Below are 19,405 nucleotides of genomic sequence, written 5' to 3'. Positions count from 1 at the left end.
TACTCACTCTTTTAACAGCAATAGCGTGGTGGTTTAGCTTATTTGCTTAAAGAAAACACTGAGCAAACCTGCATCTCTAACTAACTGATGGATTAATGGCAGAGCCCTTGGCTATCTTTTGAGAGGCGTAGTGAAGCCTTTTTTTTAGTTTTTTTACAAAGTTGTCCTCTGTAAAGTGAACAAGTGAGGTTGATGATTGATTTTACTCACATTCGGTGCTCATGAATACATTCTGAAGACACATATTACTGATAGAACATTATTTAAAAAAATCAATGAGGCATTATAGAGGAACTTCTCTCGGAATGTTCCGAACTACTGTTTACATAACAGTCATATTGAGCAACAAAATGACAATTAATTATTTGGATGTAGCTCAATTTGACAAAGTTGATGTTCTCTTCATACAGAAAATTTATATAATCAACAGTGCCTTTGACAACAAAATTTTGTACACAATTCCTTAAAGGGCAACTGCACTTTTTGGGGGAATTTTGCAATTAATTCAGAATCATTATATGAGACAAACACACACATTCTTGTTTTTGTTCCCTCTCACTAGTAAATGTGAACAAAAGTCTGCTTACAATTTTGCCTGTAAAGTGCTTAAAAAAACATTCAAACACTTCCACCAAGGTTTTATATACACACTGTGATTGTAAATGTAATGTCGTAACAGGCACATTCATAATAACATGTAATAATTATGTATTGTTTGTTGTTTTTTTTGCTCATTTTTCTCATTAATTTTACAAACATCACCACATTGGCTTTTTCCTTCGACAAGACTGAAAACTCCTCACGGCAGACTTCACAAGAGCCAACAAACATAATTAAACATCACTTACAGTACAATGTCTGCTGTCACCGGGATGCCGACTGTTAGGATGTTGATCTATTCCCGTTTAGATGAAAAATGACTCATAATCCTCTTGAAGAAAAGAGGGTGGAACAAAACATCTTTTTTTTGCCATTTCCAGGTCTAAGTTGGCTGTCAAAGTTTATCCGCTACTCAGTTTCTGTACTCATCCTTCTACTATCAAAGTGAGAGGCATTATTTTTGATCTAGAATAAACTTGCACCTGTTCTGAGGTGAGAAAACAGCTCACCAGCTGATGATGTCATAAGAAAGATGCCTCTCTTGATCAATGCGCGGCTAAATGTATTTTTCGGACGATAAGACGCACTTAAAATAATTTCCTTTTCTCAAAACTCGACAGTGTGCCTTATAACCCGGTGCGCCTAATGTACGGAATAAGTTTGGTTGTGCTTACCGACCTCGAAGCTAATTAATTTGGTACATGGTGTAATGATATGTGTTACCAGTAGATGGCGGTCACACATAAGATGCGTGTAGACTGCAATATGACTCAAGTCAGCAACACCAACATGTATATGTTCTATTGAAAATATAGAACATTACACATGGCGCTCCAAAATCTATCAAAATGTTTTAGTACAATTTTGGTAAGCTATGAAGCCGCACCGCTTAAAGGATTGTTGGCGCATTAAACACACGAGTATTATTATGGTGTGTGTATAAGGTAAGACATAATATCTGGCGTTTTGTTTCGCAATATTATGCAAAAGCAACTTTTCTTACCTTTTGGTACCTGCTGATCTGTACTTGGGATCTGCATAAGTCCTGAAAATTTGCGAGCCGTAGTCGATAAGCTTCTTCTTTTTGTCTATCTTCTTGTTATGGGACATTCATCCTCCACTGTTGCCATTTCTAATACGTTTGTATAAAGTAGTGTAAAGTTCTAACTTATATCTGTCAGTAAATTCGCCATGAAAGCGCTAAAACATACCGGTGTAGTGAGTTTACATTATCCACCCAAGAAATTTTAGTTATTAGAGCGTTCTGGTTTTTTACGGGACACATTTCCAGCCTTGTTGTTGTTTCCGGATGAGGAGATGCTGCTCCGTTATTGATTGAAGTAAAGTTTTAATGTCATTAAAACAGTTAGCTCCATCTTTTGACACTTCTTCCACTCCCGTCCTTGCACGCTACACCGCTACAATTAAAATGACGGGGAGAAGACGCTGCCGAAGGTGAGCCACATAAATAATACCGCCCACAAAACGGCACATCCTGAAGCGACTGTCAGAAAGCGGCTTGAAGATGATCTGTAAAACATCATCTATGCAACATTTTGACCAAAGAACCACCATTACATGTTATGTAGACCACAAGGAAGTCTTTTACATTTAGAAAAAAATAAACAATAATATGACTCCTTTAATGCGCTTTATAATCCGGTGGGCCTTTTGTATGAAAATAGACCTGACTAGACCCATTCATCGGCAGAGCGCCTTATAATCCGGTGCGCCCTATGGTCCGGAAAATACGGTAATGACAATATCGCCAATATTTTGTTAAGATTCAAGTCACAAAATATAAATAGAGTATTGTTGGTGCTTTTTGGATGGTTATTTATTGGGTTGTATGCCTTCAATTGGCTCCATTGTAAGTTGACTTTTGTTTACAAGTTAGAGCGCATTAAAAAAACAATATCTCATGAGGATTGGGAATTATAGGCAAAATTATCACATCGGGTTCGCATTTTATTGCGTGGATCGTTCCCCCAAGATGCAGACGGAACTCAGGAGGCAAAGTGCAGGTAAGGAAATGATTAAATCAGGCAGGAAATGCAGATAAACAAAACAAGCGTGCCGATAGCACGGGAAGCAAAGCTAAAGTAAAGGCTAGCACAAAAGCTTATCATACAAACAGGCATAGGAATAAAAAAGTAGACGTCGTCACTGTTGCGTAGTGCAAACAAGAAAGCCAGACTCAGCGTGGCCAAAAATGGGAATAAGTAGCTCTCTGATTAGTGCCCGGCAGCAGGTGAGCGTCCCAGACACGAATCAGAGGCAGGTGAAACTAGTCAGCATCCACGGTAACCAAAACACACAAACTCAAGGGTGCTGAAAACAGAACTGAGGGAGTCAAAACCAAACAAAACATGATCCCGGGCAACAGATTATGACACAAATACCCCTCAAAATGTAGAGTTCCCCTTTAAAACAACAGTTTTATGACAATTTTCTTGTACTACTCATCTCCCTAAACAATACTCTTCACTAATAGAGTGCTTCACATACAGTATGTATGGCACACAGTGAAAATATTAAAACTGTCCCTTTAGAGCCATAAATAAACAGGTGCATAAAAACGGGCCATTAAAGCAATGCCGGCACAGCGGCGAGCTAATTGTACAAGATGGCAAGCGGGCCGTTGTCCACCTGCCAATGAAAGTGTGACGCTGTGAGGTTAATGTACAGTAAATACAATATAGAGGTGAGCCTTTGGACTCCTCATTTTATACGATGATAATGCTTTAGTGTTACAAGCAGTCTGCGGGTCTGATACAATATGTGACCTTTCATGCGTGCCTCCATCCATTGCTTGTGCAGCAGACACCAACAAAACTGAGAGGCTTACAGTCCAGAAAAGAGCAGGGTGTAACCGTTTGTATTATGCTCTGAATGAGAGGAAATAGAAGAGGTTAAACGCTTTGTACAGTGCCTGGTGGCTCAGTAATCTCCTGAGGTTCTAAATGCTTTGTGTACTGATGAGTTAGCCAGCGGGGGAGGGGGGGGGGGGGACAAAAAGGGGGGATTGTGAGGGTTATTCCAGGACGAGCTAACCTTTAGAAGCAAATGGGCAACTGAACAACAATGACAGTGCAATCTCAGCGGAGGAAGCCACTGCTTTGTGTGGCATATAAAGAAATATACACACACACACCGGACCTTGAAATTCACCAAACTTTCACCAAACATATCTAATCTCCCCTGCCAGCCTTTTCGGGTTTTCTTGCAGCTGCACGGCCTGATAAACCCAAGCAAGCGGTTTAAAGCGGGTTTAGAGTGTAATGAGGGAGGAAAAGTCACTATGCTGGGAAAAAAAGGCAAAAAGCAACTATATTATTTAAAAAAAAAAAAAAAAACACAAGCAAATGGAATGTAACAAATCTAAATGACATTGAACAAAATGAATTATTTTGTGCCATTGATGCAGTGTATTGAAAAGCAGCATCTCAATGCAAAGCAGCATATTAAAGTGCACATTAGTTGTATGCTACAACTGAGTGTACAGTATACTATTGTAATTAGGAGTGAAGTGACACAAGGAAAACAAGGTAATAGAACCCACCTATACAATTGTCGAGGTCTTTGGTGGTAAAACAGCTCTCTCTAGTGGCAAAACGTTACTACTGCAACACAGGTCAGCACCGAGCTACTGGACAGCTTCCCTTAAAGTTAAGTTAAAAAGTACCAATGATTGTCACACACACACTAGGTGTGGTGAAATTATTCTCTGCATTTGACCCATCACCCTTGATCACGGTGGCCACGCCCGGTAATAATTTTTTGCTGATTTAACCCCCAATTCCAACCCTTGATGCTGAGTGCCAAGCAGGGAGGTAATGGCTCCCATTTGTATAGTCTTTGGTATGACTCGACCGGGGTTTGAACTCACGCATACTTGCCAACCCTCCCGATTTTTCCGGGAGACTCCCGAATTTCAGTGCCCCTCACGAAAATATCCCAGGGCAACCATTCTCCTGAATTTCTCCTGATTTTCACCCGGACAACAATATTGAGGGCGTGTCGTGATGGCACTGCTTTTAGCGTCCGCTTTATCTCCATATAAACAGCGTGCCGACCAAGTTACATGTTGTATGCAGCTTTTACATACACACGTAAGTGACTGCAAGACATACTTGATCAAAAGCCATACAGGTCACACTGAAAGTGGACGTATAAACAACTTTAACACTGTTACAAATATGTGCCACACTGTGAACCCACACCAAACAAGAATGACAAACACATTTCGGGAGAACATCCGCACCGTAACACAACATAAACACAACAGAACAAATACCCAGAAACCCTTGCAGCTCCAACTCTTCCGGGCTACAATATACACCCCGCTCACCTCAACCCCACCCCCACCCCCCCCCCCACACCTCAACCCGCCCCACCCCCAATCTCCCGAATTCGGAGGTCTCAAGGTTGGCAAGTATGAACTCACGACCTACCGATCTCCGGGCAGACACTTTAACCCACTGGTTCGTAGCGAACCACGAACCAGCTCAAGTGAGGGGCGAGGATTGATTTGTTTTATATTTTGTGACATAATTAATTTGATACTTTAGTAGCAATCCTGGAGGTAAAAAAAAAAAGAAGCTTCAAGCAATCCCCAAACTGCACTGATTTATGAGTGGACATAAAAATAACTACTCCCGGCAGACTTCATGACAGCCAACAAACATAATTAAACATCACTTACGGTACAATGTCGGCTGTCACCGGGATGCCGACTGTTAGGATGTTGATATATTCCCGTTTAGATGAAGAATGACTCATAATCCTCACAAAAAAAAGAGGGTGGAATGAAATGTCTTATTGGGTCTTTTTTTGGGTGCCATTTCCGGGTCTAAGTTGGCTGTCAAAGTTTATGAGCTACTCAGTTTATGTCCTCATCCTTCTACTATCAAGGTGAGAGGCATTATTTTTGATCCAGAATAAACTTTCACCAGTTCTGAGGTGAGAAAGCAGCTCACCAGCTGATGTCAATACAGCAGCATACGAAAATTGCCTCTCTCTGATCAAAGCGCCACTAAATGTAGGTCCTTAACGTTAGCACTTATACCATATTTTTCGGACTATAAGGCGCACTTAAAATAACTTCCTTTCCTCAAAACTCGACAGTGCGCCTCATAAAATCGGTGCGCCTAATGTACGGAATAATGTTGGTTGTGCTTACCGACCTCGAAGCTATTTTATTGGTACATGGTGTAATAGGTGTGACCAGTAGATGGCAGTCACACATAAGACTGCAATTTGACTCAAGTAAACAACACCAACATTTGCTGCACAGCCTGATAAACGCAAGCAAGCGGTTTAAAGCGGGTTTAGAGTGTAATGATGGAGAAAAAGTAACTATGCTGGGAAAAAAGGCAAAAAGCAACTATATTAAAAAAAAAACACAAGCAAATTGAATGTAACAAAACTAAATTACATTGAACAAAATATATTATGTTCTGCCATTGATGCAGTGCATTGAAAAGCAGCATCTCAATGCAAAGCAGCATATTAAAGTGCACATTAGTTGTATGCTACAACTGAGTGTACAGTATACTATTGTAATTAGGAGTGAAGTGACATATGGACAACAAGGTAATAGAACCCACCTATACTATTGCATAGGTCTTTGGTGGTAAAACAGCTCCCTCTAGTGGCAAAACGTTACTACTGCAACACAGGTCAGCACCGAGCTACTGGACAGCTCCCCTTAGCGAACCACGAACCAGTTCAAGTGAGGGGGAGGATTGATATGTTTTATATTTTGTGACGTAATTAATTTGGTACTTTAGTAGCAATCCTGCTGGTAAAAAAATAATAAAAAAATCTTCAAGCAATCCCCAAACTGCACTGATTTATGAGTGGACATAAAAATGCATCAATCACCTCGACAGGCTAAAATTAAAGCAAGCCTCATCCTTATGTTGACAAGTTTGTGTTTATGCTATCTTGTGTCGGTGTAGAGGTGATTGCCGTGTGTGTGTGTGTGTGTGTTAGTGTGCAGGTGCAATATTATGAAACAATAAAATCCAGACAGTTGATTCATATAGGAGCATAAAATCCAGAGTTTTGTTAGGTTTCCTCTTAATGAAAGCTATATTTTCTGCCTTCCTGTGTGGTGTTGTTGTGGAGCACAGGGATCGATCATAAAGAGAGACATCCAGTGCTCCTTGCTTGTATGTCGGCGTTGTGAGGCGCAAGAGTGAGAGATCATTTAAAGGTGATTCAGGCCTCGTATTAATTCAGTGGAACATGGTTTATCTCACGCGTGCCGCGGTGTCACACAGCTGGTTTGTCAAAGACAAACGCTACAGGCTCAAAGGTTACAGTTGCAATCACGTTACAGATGGAGACCATATTGCAGTGTCAGGGACATATGACTCCATGTGTGTGTGTGTGCATCGTGCATGTACACTCTATACCAGGGGGTCGGCAACCCGACATGTTGAAAGAGCCATATTGGATCAAAAATACAAAAAAAAAAAAACAATCCGTCTGGAGCTGCAAAAAGTTAAAAGCCTTATGTAAGTGTTACAATGAAGGCAACACATTAAGTAAGTGTCTTAGAGGGTGTCATGATGTGGACTATGGCGGGTTTGTTTTTTCCAAGATGCAATAAAAGTTGGAGCGGACATGGCGTGAAGTTGAAGACATATTTAATTTTAACACTCAAAAGGAACAATAAACAAAAGGCGCTCACAGCGGAGGTAGAAAACTTGGCTATGAAAAACAAAACTACCACTTTGGCGTAAACTATGGACAGAAAACAAAACTTGCTAACTATGGCCTTAATAAACAATAACTTACTTGCGGACGAAAGGAGCAGCATGAACGATGGACATGAAACAGAGTGTCAGGAGTATGAGCATGAATGTGAGGTCGCCAGGCCGACCAACAGAAAATGAAAGGCTTAAATAGTCATGTGGTGATTGAAAACAGGTGCGTGAGTTCAAATTAATCAGGTGCGTGAGTCCAAGACGTGAGACGGGTGACACTAATAGTTGTCAAGGTAACAAACAAACAAGGAAGTGCAACCAGGAATTAAAAAGAGTCCAAAAAACAAACAGCACATGGCCAAACAAAAACATGATCAACGCAGACATGACATAGGGTGAGATAACTCCTGGAAATTACTGGCTTAAAACTGCCAAAAGGTGTAGATGTGTGTGTCCAAGTTAAAAGAAAGGACTGGCTGTCTTCATCTAATGGATTTATTACAATCTTTGCAAGCTGGGTAACTTTTGCTGTGGTCTGGAACAGCATGGCGCACAATCAGAAATGTAGCCAATATTACATACAGATAATGTGCCATGAGACAAGCAAATATAAATTAAACAACACGTCAATAACATCAACAAAACTCCCCTTTTTGCATTCACGCACAGCATAAAACGTTTGGTGGACAAAATGAGCCAAATAAGGAGTGGCATAAAACAAGTTTTTGTGGCAGCAAAGGAGATACCTCTGTGAATTTAAGGACCGCCAAAATGTATAGGACGAAACGGCGCTGGCCTAATACTGTCATCAGTGAAGCATACACACAAACATATTAAACAGTGGGTTTTCTGACAATTAGGAAGGTTTGTGTCGTGTTTGTCCTCCTACAGAAACATTATTAAAATAACAAATATATTTTTCCCCCCATCTTTTTCCATTTTTCAAAATGTTCCAGGGGGCCACTAGGGCGGTGCTAAAGAGCTGCAGTTACTGTACATAAATTCAGTGTTAAAAAACCCCCAACACAAATTACCCTCCATATACGTGTCCATGCATTAAATTAATCCCATCTCTCAAATAGTTCAGCTCTAAATAAAAATCCTACAACACATGGAAACACCTTAATCTGATTGTAGGTACAAAGCCTATCCCCGGTGAACGTCTTACACTTGCAGACCCACACTTCCCCTCTGTGACGATCTGCCCGTGTCAGCGGTTTAGACTTATTACCGAGTTTAGCGTTTCCCCGTCATCCCAAAGGACACACACACACACACATATATAAATGATGCACTGATGACTTCATCAACAACCTCATGTGTGGCAGCATGCATTTCTTCCACACTCGAATTCCACTTAACTCTCCTCCTTCGACCACCCACTGACCTCCTTTCATCTGCTAGATCCGAGATAAGTCGTTCTCTGCGACAGAGTGGACAAGTATCGTTGTAAGGAAGCAGCCCCTGAGCATTAACCCGCCTGTTGACTGCAGTCTGGGAGATTAGGTGAGAAGAGAACACACACTTCAGCCCCAAAGGCTTCTGACTGCGACAGTCAAGAGTAGAATTATAACGACCAGTGGAAGGCGCAGTCGCCAAAATCCCTGGGATTTATTGTAGTCCGGTTAAACATAGGGAAGATGTGCTGAATGACAATGGCTGCTTAAACCAATGTTATCATATTCATAATGAGTACTTTTCTTAAACTACATGATATAATCCAATACAGTAGCCTTCAAGTTAGGTTTATGGCCTCACAAAGGGCTCTACCTCTGGGACAATGTGAGCAGAGAAATTAGCCTAAGAGTGTTCAACCTTGCGGTAAAAAATGTGTTGTTGGGAACTATCAAAAACATGACTCGTTGTTTGGACTATCTCAACTGTGGGACACAGGTACAAAATAACTCACTGTGGAATAAGGGACATAACACACCAGACAAGGCTTCAGAAGACGAAAGATACCCAGGCAAGATGGAACTAATCTCATGGTCTGCTGTTGAAACTTGGACTATATAACCAACATATATAACCAGCATATAAGTTGATTGTAAATTAGGGGCGGGACATGGATAAGCATTCTTGCATTTTTTCCTATATCCCTTTTCGGTGGGTGACGTTGCATGTCTGTCAAATTACAAAGAGTGATGAAGTGTTACTATATATATATATATATATATATATATATATATATATATATATATATATATATATATATATATATATATATATATATATATATATATATATATATATATATATATATATATATCAGTGTTTCCCACACATTCATTTATTTGGTGCGGCCCGCCACAAAAGAATTTAGGCCGCCACAAAAAAATATATATATATATATATTTTGTATTCTGTCAAGCTTCTCAGGCAAATCATATAGGTGATGTAGAGGCCCATATCAGCTGTTCAGATTTACTTTACAAAAGAGAAGTGTAGGATCAAGATTTTTGGAGCTCTTTGTTCAGTGGATCAGATGTTTGATGAAGCTTTGTGTCTATCTACCACCACTACTGTTTTCTGTTTATTTGTTACTGACTGTGGCAGGACACCTCTGCCTCTGTTTCACTTTATGTTGCTGGTAAATAATATGGTTGTAGTAGTAGGCTAAAGTTAAATTATTTAGTATGCACTAATTAAAGGGGCAGAGCTTTAAGAGACATTTTAGCTTTTATATTTTTATAAGATATATTTTTTGTAAGAACCACAATTAATAAATATATTTCAGTGAATAACTTATTGTTCAAATCTGTATATAAATATGTACATAAAGTGTTGTAATTATATTGTAAAATGGATGGATAAATGGATGGATGGACGTTTAAAACAAAACTGTTATTATTAATTAGTAAGTATACATTTTTTGAGCCTTTTTAGAGAAAATCATATCATTGTAGTAAATTATGCAAATTACTCGATGATGTCATGGTGACCACGCCCATATCCACGCCCCCACCGCCACAGGTATCTTGGCAGTTTATGGGAAACACTGTATATATGTATATATATATATATATATATATATATATATATATATATATATATATATATATATATATATATATATATATATATATATATATATATATATATATATATATATATATATATATATATATATATGTCTGTCTGCCGGAATAAATAAATTAATTCATTAATTTATTTCATTAATTCAAGTGCGTTAGCGGGAGTTGTCATATTGGGGAAATTAGCTTAGATATACTGCCACCTTCTGGACAGCAAGGAAATAACACAAAAATACAATTGCCCATAATCGTTACATCAGGTAGCCAGAATGATCCCAACGTGTACATTTAAGCATCCTTTACTGAATGACTTCTGACCAGACTTTTCAAGCTTATCCAGCACATTTATAAGAACATATGCATCATTTTTCATAATTCAATCAACTAAAAGAGATGTTTTTGTGGCATTTTTTCCAATGCATCAGCGAGTAGGTATTTAATGCCTGACTGAGTTGATATCGAAATGAATAAACCTCACATTAAAATAAATGGTAACACTTTAGTATGGGGAAAACATATTCATTCAAATTAAGAACATATTGGCGCTTAATTAGTCATTATTAAGTACTTGTTAATGCCTTATTCTGCATGGCCTTAGTATACAACCAGGAGGCCATTAACTAAGAGTCTTCCCTAAATAACCTCAGAATTATTGCTTATTAGTACTAAGTAAGGAAGTTGTTGGATATGATTCTCCCTTTAATACCACTTAATGAATATGGTCTGTTCTTACATAACATAACAAAACATAACCCTAACCCTAAATCAGGGGTGTCCAAAGTGCGGCCCGGGGGCCATTTGCGGCCCGCAGGTCATGTTTAAACGGCCCCACGGCACATTTTAAAAATACGATTTAAAAAATGTTAAAACGTAAAAAGTGTATAAAAGAGCAAACAGGTGAAATGTAACAAGAAACGGTTGCAATGTTTACTCTTAGTAACACAAAGCTGCCATGCAGGCTGTTTCTTTCTTTAAAAAATAATAATGCATCAAAATCAATGTCATTATGAAATATTGACCTATTGAAGGCTCCAATTACGTCACGTTAAATATTCCACTTTGAGATATTTTTTGGGGAAAATGTAGTGTATTTTGTGTTTGCCATATAAAAAACTGAGCTGTTTTTTTATAAAGAAGGGCCTAAAACAGACAAACAAAAAACATAAACAACAATAAAACTTATAATTGACGGATAGATCTGAAGTTGATCTCGAGATTATTGTGTTAAAAGTAAACAGTAAAAAAAATGTATAATATATTTTTTAACACTTTAATGAGTAGGTCCCTTTTGGATCCCCAATAATTTTAGTGTGATTTGTTTTTAAGTGTCATTGCTCAAAAAATAATAATGAATTAAAATCAATGGTGTTATGAGTTATTGACCTTTTTAAGGCTCCAATTATTTTATAATCTGAAATATTCCATCCATCCATCCATCCATTTCCTACCGCTTATTCCCTTTGGGGTCGCGGGGGGCGCTGGAGCCTATCTCAGCTACAATCGGGCGGAAGGCGGGGTACACCCTGGACAAGTCGCCACCTCATCGCAGGGCCAACACAGATAGACAGACAACATTCACACACTAGGGCCAATTTAGTGTTGCCAATCAACCTATCCCCAGGTGCATGTCTTTGGAGGTGGGAGGAAGCCGGAGTACCCGGAGGGAACCCACGCAGTGGGGAATTTTAAAAAAATGATTGGGTGAAAATATTGCATATTTTGTGTTTTTTCCATTAAAAAACAGGTTTTCTTTGACAAAAAGAGCATACAACTTAAATCTTTAAAAACATTATATTGACAGATAGACCTAATGTTGATCTAGAGATTTAAAACTTGAATAATAATAAAAATAATAATACTGAATAATGACACATTTTTAATATTTTTTTGACCAAAACCCTTTGGGGTCCTCTAGGATCAAGCCTGAGTAGAGGCCTACATGTATATTCGTTTTACATATATTGTATTGGTTTTTAAAATAACAAATATCAAAATGGCCCCCGCTTGCTTTGATTTGTCAGTGTGCGGCCCTCAGTGGAAAAAGTTTGGACACCCCAGCCCTAAATTAAGTGTTTGTTACTTAGAATATGTTCCCCATACTCAATAACCTCTGAATTATTGCTTATTAGTAACCCTAACCCTTATATGTTCCCCTAGTGTCCAAATAACTCAAAATTAAGTCTTTGTTAATTAGAATATGTTCCTTATACTAAAGTGTTACCAAATAAGTGTATGCCACCCCAAAAGTGGAGGAACAATAATTAAATCCTAACTTAATTTTTAGCAAACTCTTTAGCTCAAAATGGTACCATCTGTCTCTGAATTGAGGTAGAAAATGCAAATAAAGAGCACAAAAAATACCCTAAAAAATTCAGACTATTTTCTAGATATGAGGAATTAGAAAAAGCATTCAATTAAACCACATGCATTTTTTCAATTAAAATACGTTAAAAAAACAGTCAAATCTGACTTTTACATCGAACTTCACTGCCTATTAGAAAAAGTAATGTAGGCCACATAGTGAAATAAATATGCCCTCTCCAAAATAGGGGAAAACAATTAAACTTTCAACTAATATTTTAAAAGACACTGCTCTCCCCGATGTGAACACAAACACAAAATAAAAATGTCTCTTGAAAAAAACATTAAATTAATAATAAAAAATAACCCACACACAAAAAAATATAGATTATTTGTAAATTCCAATAAAAAATATAAAATATAAGGAAGGCACTCACTCAGCTCAGGTGAGCCCGTGGTGAAGTTGCACAGCTTCTTTCAGTGATCCATGAAACAAGCTACATATTGAGGAACCAGAACCATTTCAAGCGCTTTTGCACATTTTATGCAGAACAAAAGCCCGCTCCAAACCTTCAATGCGAGCATTGGCGGCAACCCGAGCTATGCCGAAGGTCGAAAGGTCGCGTGACTTACCGGGGTGCTGCCGTCGGAGAGGGTGGCCATGCTGATGGACATGCTCATCTTGTCTGAAGAAGAAAAGGAAGATGGAGAAGGGCTTCTCTTCTCCGCTTCCTGCTTCTGGAGGAAGTCGCGCCAGGCTCGCTGGATGCTACACACACACACACACACACACACACACACACACACACACACACACACACAAGTCCTCACATGAAATTCCCCACTAAATCCGCCATCTCAAACTATCCATGTCACACTTACTACAAAACATCACTAAGCATCCATCAACTTGTCAGATTTATGTGTGCTGGCCTCCAGTAAATCTCAGCCAGAAAGTTTAGAGGAGGTCATAAAGTTCTCAGCAGAGGTTGCAACATTTAAAGGCGATACTCACATCAACACCTTGTTCTCAAAAAGTGGCACGCTCATGGTGGTGATGTTGTTGTCCAGGTCCACCATTATGTCATCACTGGGACAAGAAGAGATCGGATGTTTTTTTTTGTTGGTTTTTTTTCCAGACATGCTTGACAAGTTACGTTAAAGGCCTACTGAAACCACTACTACCGACCACGCAGTCTGATAGTTTATATATCAATGGTGAAATCTTAACATTGCAACACATGCCAATACGGCCGGGTTAACTTATAAAGTGCAATTTTAAATTCCCCGCTAAACTTCCGGTTGAAAACGTCTATGTATGATGACGTATGCGCGTGACGTCAATAGTTAAACGGAAGTATTCGGACACCATTGAATCCAATACAAAAAAGCTCTGTTTTCATCTCAAAATTCCACAGTATTCTGGACATCTGTGTTGGTGAATCTTTTGCAATTTGTTGAATGAACAATGGAGACTGCAAAGAAGAAAGTTGTAGGTGGGATCGGTGTCTTAGCGGATGGCTGTAGCAACACAACCAGGAAGACTTTGACTTGGATAGCAGACGCGCTATCCGACGCTAGCCGCCGACCGCATCGATCGGGTGACGCCCTTCGTCCTTCCGTCGATCGCTGGAACGCAGGTGAACACGGGTGTTGATGAGCAGATGAGGGCTGGCTGGCGTAGGTGGAGCGCTAATGTTTTTATCATAGTTCTGTGAGGTCCCGTTGCTAAGTTAGCTTCAATGGCGTCGTTAGCAAAAGCATTGTTTAGCTTCGCCAGGCTGGAAAGCATTAACCGTGTATTTACATGTCCATGGTTTAATAGTATTGTTGATTTTCTGTCTATCCTTCCAGTCAGGGGTTTATTTATTTTGTTTCTATCTGCATTTAAGCACGATGCTATCACGTTAGCTCCGTAGCTAAAGAGCTTCGCCGATGTATTGTCGTGGAGATAAAAGTCACTGTGAATGTCCATTTCGCGTTCTCGACTCTCATTTTCAAGAGGATATAGTATCTGAGGTGGTTTAAAATACAAATCCGTGATCCACAATAGAAAAAGGAGAAAGTGTGGATTCCAATGAACCCTTGTACCTAAGTTACGGTCAGAGCGAAAACAGAAACGTCCTGCACTGCACTCTAGTCCTTCACTCTCACGTACCTCATCCACAAATATTTCATCCTCGCTCAAATTATAATTATAAATTAATGGGGTAATCGTCGCTTTCTCGGTCCGAATCGCTCTCGCTGCTGGTGTAAACAATGGGGAAATGTGAGGAGCCCTTCAGCCCTGTGACGTCACGCTACTTCCGGTACAGGCAAGGCTTTTTTTTTTCAGCGATCAAAAGTTGCGAACTTTATCGTCGTTGTTCTCTACTAAATCCTTTCAGCAAAAATATGGCAATATCGCGAAATGATCAAGTATGACACATAGAATGGACCTGCTATCCCCGTTTAAATAAATAAAAAAATCATTTCAGTAGGCCTTTAAGGGACATCACACAATGGAAAAGGAGTAGGAAGAAACAGCTTATTTACTGTAATTGTACCCCAACTACTGATAGTATGTACACTTCCTGTGTTTACCCTGTTGCCATTTCTTCATTAGACTTAGACTTCCTTTTATTGTCATTCAAATTTGAACTTTACAGTACAGATAAGAACAACATTTTGTTGCATTAGCTGGTTGTAGTGCAGGATAAAAGATTAATAAGGTGCAGATATGAATAAAGAGATGACTATACAGATAAATATATTGCACTTTTGCATATGCATCCACGTTTATGGATGTATGTTATATTGTTTTTGTATTGCAGCCAGTTAATCCATTTTTGGGGGGAATTGAGGGGATTATTATGAAGCGTTCAAGAGTCTTACGGCCTGAGGGAAGAAGCTGTTACAGAACCTGGAGGTTCTGCTACGGAGGCTGCGGAACCTCTTTCTAGAGTCCAGCAGTAAAAACAGTCTTGTAAATAGCGATTTTTTTTTGTGTTAAATTCTGACTTTTGTCATAATTTTGCCAAATAAAAATTCTGATTATTATAACATTGCCAACATTTTAAAGTTTTCTTATAAAATTGTGAGTTTTGTCGAGTAAAATTACGACTCTTTTCATAAAATCGCCAACATTTTAAGCTTTCCTTGTAAATTGTGACTGTTATTGAGTACAATTCAACTTTTATCATAATATTGCACAAATGTTAAAAGTTTAAAAAGTTATAACCCTTGTTCACCCCCTGGGAGGTGAGGGGAGCAGTGGGCAGCAGCGGTGCCGCGCCCGGGAATAATTTTTGGGGATTCAACCCCCAATTCCAACCCTTGATGCTGAGTGCCAAGCAGGGAGGTAATGGCTCCCATTTTTATAGTCTTTGGTATGACTCGGCTGGGGTTTGAACTCACAACCTACCAATCTCAGGGCGGACACTCTAACCACTAGCAGTTTTTCTTGTAAAATGTTGACTTGCGTTGAGTAAAATTACGACTTTTATTATAACACTGCCAAAATTCCAAGTTTTTCTTGTGAAACTGTGACAATTTTCTTGTGAAATTCCAACTCGTTTTTTCACAACAAGCTTTTTTATATTTGCACAGCATGTATATATTATTAATGTTGTAAATACACATCTTTATATATCTAGAAAGGGTGGTCCTAAAGAGGTAGGCATTATTCGGAGGTCTCAAAAAGGTAACAAATACAAGTGTGTGTGTGTGTGTGTGTGTGTGTGTGTGTGTGTGTGTGTGTGTGTGTGTGTGTGTGTGTGTGTGTGTGTGTGTGTGTCTCCACTCACGTCTGTTGCTGGTAGCCTCCATCGTTGACGTGCTTGAAGCCACTATGGAGGGTCTGGAGCTGCTCCTGTACGACATGACACACAGAGGGGCCAGACATCACTATTTGATAACTGTTGATTGTGCTGAGTTTATGCTATTCTTGGTTGGATTTTCAATTGGTTAGATTTCTGTTTCTGTGAAGTAAACTTTAGAGTGCATTTCGCTGCCTCTGCATTTCCTTTGGTCTTATTTAGGCCCTGCGTGGCCCTGAAGGCAAGATGAAAGTTAAACAGAGACACATGAGGAGACATAAGAGTACACACAGCAGATGTGGCGGTAAGTGCACAACAAAAACTTCCACCCAAAACGACTTTAAACTGCTCTTATGCGGCAGCCCCCACTTTGGCACCCCGCCCCTTCCATCCTAATGAGGACAAGGCTGCCTCTACATAATTGAGCAGTCTAATTCAATTAGGAGGGAGCAACAAAGTTGAAGTGGAGCGGTTCTTCCTGACGAGCCAAAAGGGTCACACCAGGCCAACAAGCTGCAGCTACCCTTAATCACAGCGTCTGCAACATACACCGTAGGGCAGGCCTCTTAAACTGCTTAATGAAGAGGGCCACAATTTTAAGAGCCAGGAGCCAGACATTGAAATGTGGATGTTTTGTCAGAAAGAGCTTCCGCGGGTTATATTCCTTTGAGACTGCTTTTACTTGGTTACAAAGTAAACACATCGGCTTTCACACAGCCAATAAAATCATTATCCTGCCCTCGTTAGTCGTTTCCAGCGTGTGCAGCTGGACAGATAGTTAACATGAAGAAATAGAAGCTCCAACATATATATATATATATATATATATATATATATATATATATATATATATATATATATATATATATATATATATATATATATATATATATGTCTTAATTAGATTATCCAAAAAAATTGTACTCGATACCGTGGTAGAGCGTAATATGTATGTGTGGGAAAAAATCACAAGACTATTTCATCTCTACAGGCCTGTTTCATGAGGGTTCAATCATCAGGAGATTTTTAATGGAAGCATTCACATACCATGGTTTATATAGGGCACAGAGCGGGTGGGTACAGGCATTGATTGATTGATTGATTGATTGAGACTTTTATTAGTAGGTTGCACAGTGAAGTACATATTCCGTACAATTGACCACTAAATGGTAACACCCGAATAAGTTTTTCAACTTGTTTAAGTCGGGGTCCACTTAAATTGATTCATGATACAGATATATACTATCATATATACTATCATCATAATACAGTCATCACACAAGATAATCACAATGAATTATTTACATTATTTACAATCAGGGGTGTGGAGGGGAGGGGGGGGGGGGTTAGGATATGGACATCAAGTAGTGGACAGAGAGAGAGAGAGAGAGAGAGAGAGAGAGAGAGAGAGAGAGAGAGAGAGAGAGAGAGAGAGAGAGAGAGAGAGAGAGATCAGAAGGCATAAGAAAAAGTATCTGCATTTGATTGTTTACATTTGATTGTTAGCAATCCGGGGAGGGTGTTAGTTTAGGGTTGTAGCTGCCTGGAGGTGAACTTTTATTGCGGTTTTGAAGGAGGATAGAGATGCCCTTTCTTTTATACCTGTTGGGAGCGCATTCCACATTGATGTGGCATAGAAAGAGAATGAGTTAAGACCTTTGTTAGTTCGGAATTTGCGTTTAACGTGGTTAGTGGAGCTCCCCCTGGTGTTGTGGTTATGGCGGTCATTTACGTTAAGGAAGTAGTTTGACATGTACTTCGGTATCAGGGAGGTTTAGCGGATTTTACAGCCTAGGCTCAGTGCTAGTTGTTTAACTCTGTCCTCCACCCTGAGCCAGCCCACTTTGGAGAAGTGGGTAGGAGTGAGGTGTGATCTGGGCTGGAGGTCTAGAAGTAACCTGACTAGCTTGTTCTGAGATGTTTGGAGTTTAGATTTGAGGGTTTTGGAGGTGCTAGGGTACCAGGAGGTGCATGCGTAATCGAAAAAGGGTTGAACGAGAGTTCCCGCCAGAATCCTCAAGGTGCTTTTGTTGACCAGAGAGGAGATTCTGTAGAGAAATCTCGTTCGTTGGTTAAAATTTTTGATTACCTTTGTTGCCATTTTATCACTGGAAAGGTTAGCCTCTAGAATGGAACCTAGATAGGTGACCTCATCTTTCCTGGTGATAACAATGTCACCCACTTTTATGGTGAAGTCATTGACTTTCTTGAGGTTGATGTGGGACCCAAACAGGATGGATTCTGTTTTACCCAAGTGTATGGATAGCTTGTTGTCAGCGAGCCAGGTGCAAGTTCTACAGAGCTCAGCACTGAGGATTTTCTCCACCTGTGACTTGTCCTTGCCGGATACCAGCAGGGCAGAGTCATCCGCAAACAAAAACAATTCACAGTCGCATGCCGATGACATGTCGTTTATGTATATTAGGAACAGTAAAGGTCCCAATATACTGCCTTGGGGGACTCCACAGCTCACCGAGAGGGGGGGGGGGGACACGGTGCCGTTCACCTCCACCACCTGCTCCCTCCCCTCCAAGTAAGATTTCATCCAGCTCCATGAGTTTTTGTTAAATCCGGGCGTAGGGGCGTGGTGATTGACTCATGTGTTACCTAGGAGGTGTTTCCTTCTGTGACGGCATGCTGATACAATTTCGCTGCGCTTGTTGAGGGATGACAAGTCTGGACTGTATATAATGAACAGTTTCTCTTTTAAGCATAGGTTGCATCTTTTATTACCACACCCCTACGCCTGCCTGTACCCACCCGCTCTGTGCCCTATATAAACCATGGTATGTGAATGCTTCCATTAAAATCTCCTGATGATTGAGGAAACCCTCATGAAACAGGCCTGTAGAGATGAAATAGTCTTGTGATTTTTTTCCCACACATACATACATACATACATACATATATATATATATATATATATATATATATATATATATATATATATATATAT

The 19,405-nt window shown here is 39.5% G+C and overlaps 1 protein-coding gene across 2 annotated transcripts in view; it reads right to left on the bottom strand.

Moving 5' to 3' along the window:
- The window catches only part of schip1 (schwannomin interacting protein 1), a 938,589-nt gene that overhangs the window by 697,033 nt on the left and 222,151 nt on the right, over positions 1–19,405 (bottom strand). For both annotated transcript variants that reach the window (XM_062060223.1, XM_062060220.1), the window contains exons 3-5: positions 16,438–16,502; positions 13,668–13,742; positions 13,286–13,421 (exon numbers count right to left, since the gene is read on the bottom strand). In XM_062060223.1, the coding sequence (XP_061916207.1) occupies positions 13,286–13,421; positions 13,668–13,732 (201 nt within the window). In that variant the 5' untranslated portion in view covers positions 13,733–13,742; positions 16,438–16,502. The remainder of the gene's footprint in view (positions 1–13,285; positions 13,422–13,667; positions 13,743–16,437; positions 16,503–19,405) is intronic.

Source organism: Entelurus aequoreus, linkage group LG10 (assembly GCF_033978785.1).
Source record: "Entelurus aequoreus isolate RoL-2023_Sb linkage group LG10, RoL_Eaeq_v1.1, whole genome shotgun sequence".
In the NCBI taxonomy this organism is placed as follows: domain Eukaryota; kingdom Metazoa; phylum Chordata; class Actinopteri; order Syngnathiformes; family Syngnathidae; genus Entelurus; species Entelurus aequoreus.
Note: the sequence above shows the minus strand (reverse complement) of the source record. Positions and strands in the feature narration are given on the sequence as shown.